Here is a 10,816-nt window from a genome sequence, read left to right on the forward strand (position 1 = left end):
GATAGATAGATAGATAGATAGATAGATAGATAGATAGATAGATAGATGGATGGATAGATAGATAGATGGATAGATAGATAGATGGATGGATAGATAAATAGATGGATGGATGGATGGATGGATGGATGGATGGATGGATGGATGGATGGATGGATGGACTGATGAAAAGACAGACAGATAGATAAATAAAATTTTTAAAAGAGGGAGGAAAGCAACCCAGCAAAGCCACCCAATGCCATAACTACAATTGACATAGTATCCAGCATTCCACACTCATAGGTCCCCACTTCTCTGCCAAGATGAAGTCAACATTTTCCAACATCAAACATTTGAAACCTTTATTGATCATTGCACTTTATCTAAGTCCTGTTTTCTTCTTTAACATCAGTGCAGTCATGGTTTACATTGTTCTCATAGCACCCCTTTCTTTTATTCTTTGTCAATTCTTATACATTTTACCTTATTCCTCTAGTTCTCATATTCACTGATGGTGGGCATGAGTTTTTGGTGAGTTTTTTATTTGTGGGGGGTGGGGGAGACTGGATCTGTGATTTCATTGATGTAAGTAATACCCAATGAGACATCTGCTTGTAGCAATGCAGATTTGGATGTGTTCTGAACCTTATAGTCATTAGTAAATTGCCTAGAGCACTCAGACATCAAGTGATTTGACCAGAGTCACAGAGCCAGTATGTATCAGGGATGGACTTGAACCCAGCTCTTGGAGATTCTCCAACCATTATGCCTCTCATTGCTTCTCATAGTGTCATCATTTTCCACTACATTCATGTACTATAACACATTTAATAACCCTTCCCCAACCAATGAGCACTGGGGAAAGGGGCAAGTTTTTACCCCCAAAGTTATTAGACTGGATTCATTGTAGCTAGCTAGCAATTTTTAATCAGAACAACCAATCATTAACCCCTCCAAAAAAGGGAGAGAGGCAGTCCTTGCTTGGTACATCCACTGAGCTAATGGTCAGGAACTGAGGGAGCGGGACCATGGCTGTCTCCACTCTTCTTCATGTGTCCTCTGAGCTTCTAGGGGCTAGGAACACTTGCCTAAGAGAATCCCTCATTAACATTGCTGGTTCAACTGACTGAGGAAGAGGAGATTAATAGGAAGGAATAGAGGCAACTCTCTTTGGAGCAACTACTCTGCCATCAAAGGGCCCAGGAGACTTTGACTCCAATCCTGCTACATATCCATTTGTGAACTCCAAGCACTTGACCTTAAGAAATTCCAAAAGTCAGAAGGGGGTAATTGGGTGGATTTCTGGGATGCTGCAGTTGGTGAGCTAAACATTTCCCTTCTGAGTAAAGCAGAGTTGGAGGGAAAGTCCCACTCTCAGGTTAGTGGAATGTTTCAATCTGTAGTTCTGGGTGGGATTCTAATGAAATTGTGATTCTAAATTGAATTCTAAAATTTCACCCCTACTGTTTAATAAAATATAAAAGGCAGTGTGATATAATAGATGCAATAGCAGACTTGGATCCAGGAAAACCTGATTTCAAGAACTACCTTAGGCGTTGACTAGGTTGTTACCATGGGCGAGCCCCTTAACTTCTCTCTGAGCTATAGACTGGACTAGAAATTATAGAGGAGTTGTAATAAGCATTGGTGGAATAAGTTCTCTCACCAGAATTTCCCAGACTGTGAAATCATATGTCCTTGATGTAGCTGTTAACTTTTCAGAGGTTATGGGGATATCTGGCCGTGTGATCTCTTCAATATAAGGAATTCCCAGATTGGAAATTTCCTCACCAATGGAAATTGGCAGCTTGTTTTCAGCTAATAAACGTAAAATTACTGGCAGGCATTAACATTCAGAGACTAGCCCATGACTACCCAGCTAGCATGGTACATACATGGAAAGAACACAATATTTGGGATCAGAAGACCTAGGTTCAAATTCTTATACTACAACTTGCTACTTCTAAGACCTTGAGCGATACATCAGTCAACCTTCTTGTGCTTCTATTTCTTCATCTGTAAAATGAGGGCTTGGGAATAGATGGCCTCCAAGATCACTTCCAGTTTTTTCTTCTCTCTCAACTTCAGTCTCCTCATCTGGAAAATGAGAGGGTTGAACTACATAATGTCTAAGGTCCCTCCCTATTATGAATCTGGGATCCTTTAATTTTTATATGTCAGAGGCCAGAGGTGAACCCAGGTCTCCAGGTTCAGTCATCTATCAGCTAAACTACATTGCCTCTCTATTTTTTCAAATGGTGGAAATAACATATTTCCTGTTAGAAATGCTCTCAATTGTGTCTTTTAGAAATATCTAGTGCTTGCATAGAAAGCCCAGCTTGTTTATACACCTGTTCGAATGTATTCCTTTTATTTTTAAACAGGATTGTCGATGGAACAGAAGATGGAATTACTAATGAGGAAAGCCAGACTTTTGACTTTGGTTCTGAACAAATGAGGCAGGATCCCCGAGTAACTCCTCCCATAGCAGGTCAGTCTTCTAGCGAGTGCTCTTTCAAGGAGTGACCATTGTTTGCTCCCAAAGGTTGGAGAACTGACTTCATATCTTCCTGTATTTAGGTGATTCTCAGTGTAGTTAAAAACTGGCCAAGTCTGGGAACTGATCAGACTGTTGGTCTCACTTTTGCCTTTTTCCCAGTGGCTCACATGGCCGTTGTTACTTTTCTCATCTGGAATTTAGCAGATGATGCCTGTGGTTCTCAGGAGGAACAAATGCTTACCATTTATCAACCGGTAACCCTGTTTTCAAGACAAATCTAATCTGTGAAAACAATGTTACACAGAGGAAATAGCATGCTGCCCATGCAGTGTGGGAGCATAGGTTTCCTCTGCAGTTCATTTGGTGACAGATCATTTAATTGGAGTTTATCAGGAACTAAACAATATCAAGAAGGACTTGAGAGATCGTGGCCATGCCCACCTTGTGCTTTTGTCTGTAGAAAAAGGTCTGTCAACAGATAGCTAGTAGGCTTTAATCAGGGCTAAAAAGAATAGATTTTCTGCATCTGGTGGAGGGAGAAGAATGATTAAGCATTGAAGCAGCATTGATAATTAGGAGTAGGTTTGCATCAACCACCAGGTGCAGCACCTGAACCTCCATTCCTATTGTCTTCTTCCAAGTGTGAAAGCCTCTCTAGCCACCCCAAACCCATTCTGACCCTTTGGTAAAATGCAATAGTCACAATTGAAATTATTTTATGGAAAACATCATGCTAGGACAAAGTCTTTCTAATGATCTCAAATGTTGACAGGTCTATGTGATAAGATAGCAAGAAAACATTCTATTTGGGGAGGCTACATGGTACAGTGAATAGAGCACTAGCCCTGGAGTCAGAAGGACCTGAGTTCAAATCCAGCCTCAGACACTTAACACTTACTAACCATGCGACCTTGGGCAAGTCACTTAGCCCCAATTGCCTTCCCTTACCCCCTCCAAAAAGCAATAATAATAATAATAATAATAATAATAGAAAGCATTGTACACAAAAATTTTCTGTCATAGAAAGATGATCAAGTGGTCCCTGCAGGATATAAGGTAGACAGAAAGTTAACTGAGTCTGCTTATTTAGCATGAACTACAGCAATTATCCTTGAAGCCATATTCTCTCTATTTGATCTAGTTTCATGGGAGACAATCTAGGGTTCAATTGAATTGAATTCAATAAGCCTTTATTAAGTGTCAGCTATGTTTTGGGCATTGCCTAGGCACTGGGGACAGACACAAAGACAAGAGTAGTTACCAGGCTGCATCTCCACAGGGGTTGCTTCCCAGGATGATGGTTGAGAGCAAAGGACTGGTAACAAGGCTCTTGGATTGAGGGTCCTGAGCTGTTTCTGTCAGGGTCTGAAAAGAGATGGTGGACAAGTTGGTGGTGGTGTCAGGACTTGCCTGGCACATACTGCCTCCTCTCACACTCAAGGTGCCTTGCCACTTTAGCTAGGCTAGCTTACCTGCTCTGTTTGGCATCTGGGTGATAGTTTATTGAGATAACTGACCCCTTTTCCACATCAGTTGCTTCCCTGCATGATGGCTGTGATGGAATGGGATGGAATGATGGTTGGGATAGAAGCAGCACTGGGGATCTGAAGGGACTACTGTTCCCAAGACTTGTGTTCGGAGTCCTGAGCCCTCAGAATGAGAAAGGAAGTACTTTCATGGAAAGTATTGTTAGAAAAGGAGAAAGGGATTCCTGAGATGTTTCCTCTCAAAGATACACTGTCATCTTATCCCTAAGAATGATCCAGGAAAAGAATATAATGAGGATAAAATAGGAGACAAGAATTCATCTGCAACCAGTAAGACTGGTCATGAGTGGCTATGGCCACAAGTGCATCTGTTTATTGGACTTACTATCATAATGGAGGGGCAGAATGAAGCAGTGACAGAAAGTCAGTGTCAAAGTCAGTGAAACCTGGGTTCAAATCCTGGCTCTGATGCATTCTATGTGACCTTGAGCAAGTCATTTCTCATTGGCCCCAGACAACTTTCTAAGACTGTAAGTTGCATAGCAGTTGATAATCTCCTTTAGTAGTAACCATTCCCTCCACAATGAATCATGGTTCTGAACCCCCCAAAAAAGTTATTTCAGTGAATATGTCAAATGTCAGTTGGTCAACAGGTCAAACTACTTTGTTTTTTATACACAGCAACTGTCAACAATGTGTTAGGCACCATATAGAGTATATTTATGGTATGATAGAAAAAAACACTGGCTCTGGAGTCAGTTACCTGGGTTTAAAACCTGTCTCTGATATTTAAAACCTTTGCAACCTCATCTTCCTGATACTTGGTTTCCTCATCTGTAAAATGAGGGGACTGGATTAGATGATCTCTGGGGTCTCTTTTGGTTCTAGGTCTATAACCTATGATTGTTACATCAAGCTTTGTCATAATGTCCAACAATTCAAGTTGGATGATCCCTTCCTTCTCCTCAACATACAAACACACACACCCTCACACAAACACGCACACATGCATGCACACCACACACACACCCTCACACAAACACATTTACACACACCCTGACATCAGGATGGAATGGAAGGAATAGCTCAGGTTCCTTCTCCATAGTGAATGACCTAACTCTGGGAATGTGATCCTGTTTCTCATTGATCGTTTTGCAGACCCTGAGCTGGGAGCAGCAGTTCTATTTATCAAGGCAGAGGAAACCAGACAACAGATCAGTAAGCTGAATAGTGAGGTAAGGAGCCTCATTTTGCCTGGGAACAGCAGGAGTAAGGGGTCATCCACAGGGTGTTTTGACTTATTTAGCTGGTGCTCTGTGTGTGTATGTATGTGTTTGCATGTGTTGATATGTGTCCTCTAACTCATCTGAATTTTAAGAACTCTCAGACAAAACAAAGAATTTTTTACATGAAAAATTTTCACTAATGCAAAGACATCATACAATTTTTATGATCTTGGTCTTTCCTTTTTGCCTTTGTACAAGGCCAGAAGAGAAACATTTGCAACTTTTACAACCTTGAATCGGGCTCCAGAAATATCACCAACAGCATGACCTTTCCAACCAAATCCAGCAACCAAAACTTCATCATTTTCCTCAATAAAGTTCAAGCAGCCATCATGGGGGACAAAGGCAGTGATTTTTTTTTTTTTTGCCATTCTATTCAGTTGAACTGTCATGCACTTCCTGATGGTAGAATTGGGCTGCTTGACTTCCACACCGACTTTTTCCAAGACAATCCCTTTTGCATGAGATACTCCTCCAAAAGGGTTGGCCTTCAAGGCAGTGCCCAAATGAACTTTCTTATATTGTTTGTCATGCCACTTTTGGTCTCTCCTGTGGCTGAGGAGCTTTCTGGCAGTATGAAGACCATGGCACTTACCCATGCTGCCACCATCTGGGCCGAGAGAAAAGAGAGAAGGTCAAAATAAAGAATTTTAAGAAGTCTAAGGCAAAACTCAGGCAGGTAGGTGGCAGAATAGAGAGCACCAGACCTTGAGTCAGGAAGACTAAAGATCAGATCCAGTCTCAGACACTTACTAGCTCTTTGATCCTGGGCAAATTATTTAACTCTTTTTGCCTCAGTTTCCTTGTCTGTAAAATGAGCTGGAGAAGGAAATGGCAAACCACTACAACATTTTTGGCAAGAAAACCCAAAATAGGGTCACAAAGAGTCAGATACAAGTGAAGCAAGTGAACCACAAAACAAGGCAAAATTCATCATTCTTTGAGGCGATCCAACACAATGGTAGCAGCACTAGACTGACCATTACTGTTCCCTCTGTGATCACAGACTTGTTCCTTCCTCCTCTCGGAGCCCATTTTCTCATCTGTAAAAAGAGGGGCTATTCTAGACAATCTCTATGACCCCTGTGTTCTAAATTATTTTAATCCTTGGTATTCCCCTCATCTCAAATAGATAGTACTAATTAGCAATAAAGATGATAATAAGTTTAAGGGAAAAATAACCAGTCAATGAAAGTCATGAGATGTGGAAGAAAGCTAAACTCCCAACTTCCAGCTGGTTGCCTGTGACAATATGAGAAAAGCTGACACAGATCACTTACATAAAAGGTGCAGCTCAAAAAGCACCTACTACATGAAGCCTTGACTGATTCCTCCTGGGTGCTGGGGCCGCCATCTCCCCAAAGTCACCATGTGTTTACTTGGTGTTCAGTTAGCCTCTGTGTAATTATTCTTGTGGATCCTCATCCTCATCCCTCCCCTAAAAAAAAAGAACATAAGCTCCTTGAGGGTAGGAAAGGGGATGTTTTGCTTTCTACCTTTACATATCCAGCACTTGACATGGTTCCTGGCATATAGTGGGTGTTTCATAAATCTGCGTTGATTAGTAGATTGATAGAGCTCTGAAATATGATTTTAAGTCATTAGGTGCAACTACCTAACTAGTACTCTTATTCAAATCTCTTAGAAGTGATAATGTTAATTTATTTCAGTTTTGCCCTCCCCCCCAATACCTATTCCTATATTATATAGATTGACAAGATCACAGATATAAAGATAGAGGTAAACTTTGGGCTCACTGAATCCAGCCTCCTCATTTTACATGGTTATTAATGAGCCAGTAATCTCTGTAGTCTGACAGTGTGTCCATCAGTGCAGATCAAAGCCCTTCCCTCTAAGCCTTCTTGTTTTAAGTGATTCTTCTATATCCTTCTTTAAATCTTCTAAAGAGGATGTATTCAATGCTCTGGTTACTTCTTTTAGTTCTTTTCATACTTTGTGGTTGGAAGGGCAACCCTCCATCTGTCTATTGCTTACCCCTTCCTCAGTTTCCTTGGCTGACCCACCTGCTTTTCTAGTTATATGAGTCCTTGATCTGTCTTATATAATGCTACTCTCATGCCCACCACTTCTGGTATTTTCCTTAAGCTTGCCTTCACCCAACCACGTGGTTTGCCATGGCCCTCTGGGTATCCTATAATTTTGAGACTTCTGAGTTTGTGATGTTCTGTCATCCATTTCTATATTATAGTATCGATGGGATCATAGTAGTTCATGAAAATAAACTTCTGTAACAATTAGTATCTAGGGATTATTCAAATTGGTTCCAAATTTCCCATCTGCCATCAGTCTAACATAATCTCCTCCTCCTCCTAGTCAATTCTGAATTCTGTTCATTTGATAAGTGCTGTACGTTGTTTGTGGGGTGAGATAGAAGGGAGTAAGATAGATAGACAGACAGATACATACATACATGTGTGTATGTATATATACATGCATATATACATACACATGTGTGTACACACATATTGATTCACAAACATGGGTGTGGATGGAGTGGGGGGAGGGAGACAAAGAGATGCCAGAGACAGAAAGAGATGGTGCATGTGTCCTACTGTTAACTGAGTTGCCTATGTATAAAATACTAAGTGGATGAAAATACCCATTGTTCTACTTATGCATATATGCAGTTGCGTGGACAGTCCACAGAGCTAATGTATCAGATCTTGGCTAGACATTGAAAATGGAAAATACACTGGGCTCAGGATTGAATAAATGGAGTAAAACAGTAAGTTGTCTTGCCTTTGGGCAAATGGATGATTCTTTTAATGAATCCAAGCTTCTCCTTGAAACAAAAGTTCAACTTTTTAAAAATCAGCGTGACCTTTAATAGTAATGTTCCTCTAAAGGGCATTAGAGAAACTGATTGATTATAGGCATGAGCAGATTGTCATACAATAATAGTAATTATAAATGGTTAACATTTGCAAAGAATTTTAATATTTGAAAACAATTTATATATGTTACCTCGGTTAATCTTGATAATCCAGAGTTAGGTATTAGAGAATTATTTTTGAGGTGTTGAGAATGTTGAAGTGATTTGCCTATAGTCACATAGCTAGCAAATATTTAAAGCAAATGAGAAATTCTACTAGAGTGCTGGCATTCAGAGAATCATTGTATGACCAGAAGGGAAAAAAAAGAGAGGCCAGTCAGAGTGAAAGCCAAGGATGCTTCTATGTTCATCCATTATGAAATGGCAAAAGCTCTAGAGCAGGAGTTCTTAACTTTGGGGGTTCTGAAGGGTTTTTTTGTAATGTCTTAACAACTCAATTTCCATATAATCAGTTTTGCTTCTAATACTACACATTTTATTTCATCCATTTAAAATCATTATTCTGAAAAGGAATCCATAGACTTCACCAAAGAGGGCTATTATAAAAAAAAAAAAGTATAAGGAAGGACCCATGGGCTAGAGGAAGGCCTCCCAGTATGCTAAGTGGATTCCCAGTGGGGGATTTATGAGAGAACAAGGATGAGATTCCTAGAGGATGGGGCAGACAGAGATGGATGATAATCTGGATTGTTAAATCAGTAAGATTGCAGATACACTGAAATAATCAAAATTTGATATATACATAAAGAATATACCTAGGGACAGCTAGGTGGTGCAGTGAATAGAGCACCAGCCCTGGAGTCAGGAGGACCTGAGTTCAAATATGACCTCAGACACTTAACACAAAACTAGCCATGTGACCTTGGGCAAGTCACTTAGCCCCAATTGCCCTCCAAAAAGCAAAACAACAAAAAAAAAAGAATATGCCTATACACACACATACACATATGCATGTGTATATGTATATGTGTGTATGAATATACATGGACAATTGGGTGGCACATTAAATAAGGCACCAGGCCTAGAGTTAGGAAGACCTGAGTTCAAATATAGATTCATACATACAGTTGTGTGAAGCTGGGCAAGTCACTTAACACTGTTGACTCAATTTTCTCATCTGTAAAATGAGCTTAGAAGGAAATGGCAAAGCACTCTAGTATCTTTGCCAACAAAACCCACAAAGGGATCACAAAGAGTTAGACAAATTTCTCTTCCTCCTTCTCCTCCCCCCTCCCATGGTGGCATGCAATCTGACATAGGTTCTACAAATACTTTCACATTGAACATTAGTCAAGTATTAAGCTCAATTTAAAGATAAGGAAACTGAGGCAGACAGAGGCTAAGTGACTCACCCAGGGTCACACAGGAAATACGTTTCTGAGGTAGGATTCCAACTCGGGTCTTTCTGACTCCAGGTCCAGTGAGCTGTCCATTGCACCACCTGGCAGTTGTTACAATCTACTAATAAGCAATCAAAGTGTCCAACAGCCAGTGTGCAAGGAGCAAAATGTGGTCATTTGAATCCCTGAGACTTGGCTCTGTGCTGTTTCCCCAAAGTAAAACTATATAAATGGGCTTTGGTGTGGACTACTGAGCATTATAGTCCATAGACTTCAGCTAAAGAATCCTAAAAAAAGTCTCTTCCCTTTAATAGTTTCATCTTTACAAAGCCCTTTACTCCCAACAGCTCTATAATGCATGAGGATCAAAGACACAGAGCACACAGGTGATTAATTAGTGACAATTCATTCTATTGCCCACTTCTGTCCAGTATCTTTTCCATTATGTTTCATAGGCTCCTCCCCTTTGATAGATTCCTCGGGGCTACTTCCCCATTAAAAACAACTGAATCCTTTTCTCTCACCTGAAATTGCCAGACTGAACAATATTTAGTGACCCTGACAAAAAAAAAATGAAAACGGAATTAGTGTTCAGGATTCTTTGGGAAAGAAATGCACTTGCTTATTCCTTCGCCTTCTAGGAAGAGGAAATATTTTCTTTGAAAAGTTGGGAGATATAAATTAATGTGTTGTGTTTTTTTTTAACTAAAAACATAATCCAATGACAGACCATTAAAGCTGAAATCCACACGAAAAAAGACAAATATTTCCCCTACAGTCATTCCCTACTTGATCATCATCACTTTCCCAGTGAAATTGCATAAATCTCTTAACTTTGCCATGCACAGTGGGTGATAAAACAATGAGGGAGCCAGTTTTCCCTCTCTCCCTCAGAATCACTTTATCAACCTGGCAAAAATATGGTTTCTTCGGTGTTCCATCCTTTATACCTAATTCAATTTGCAATTAGCCCTCACCCATTGAGTAATATATTAAGACACACAGAAGGCCTACCGAAAGCATGAAAACACATTGCAGTATGGAAAATGCACTTCATTTCACCCTGATATTTTATAGCTTCCAGAATCCTCTAAAAAGTGTATTGTGTTGTTATGCCCAAGGTCACCCATCTTTGAAACTAACAGCCTTACATACCTATTTCTGTTATTTCAATTCAGTGATTAAACAAAGGATTTATTCAGTCCCTACTATTTACAGTCAATAAATTAAGCAAGTAATCCTGAAAGTACTGGGAATACAAAAACAAGAAAGAAAAAAAGAGAGAGGGAAAGAGGGAGGGAAGGAGGGAGGAAAGAAGGGAGGGAAGAAGGAAGGAAGGAAGGAAGGAAGGAAGGAAGGAAGGAAGGAAGGAA

The 10,816-nt window shown here is 40.1% G+C and overlaps 1 protein-coding gene across 1 annotated transcript in view; it reads left to right on the forward strand.

Moving 5' to 3' along the window:
- KCNH8 (potassium voltage-gated channel subfamily H member 8) overlaps nucleotides 1-10,816 on the forward strand; it is a 400,864-nt gene that overhangs the window by 367,061 nt on the left and 22,987 nt on the right. The window contains exons 14-15 of the mRNA XM_069088459.1: nucleotides 2,361-2,467; nucleotides 5,122-5,198. Of these exons, the coding sequence (XP_068944560.1) occupies nucleotides 2,361-2,467; nucleotides 5,122-5,198 (184 nt within the window). The remainder of the gene's footprint in view (nucleotides 1-2,360; nucleotides 2,468-5,121; nucleotides 5,199-10,816) is intronic.

This window comes from Petaurus breviceps, unplaced genomic scaffold (assembly GCF_028583685.1).
Source record: "Petaurus breviceps papuanus isolate PSGF00001 unplaced genomic scaffold, PetGlider_PUasm1.0 185, whole genome shotgun sequence".
Classification (NCBI taxonomy): Eukaryota; Metazoa; Chordata; class Mammalia; order Diprotodontia; family Petauridae; genus Petaurus; species Petaurus breviceps.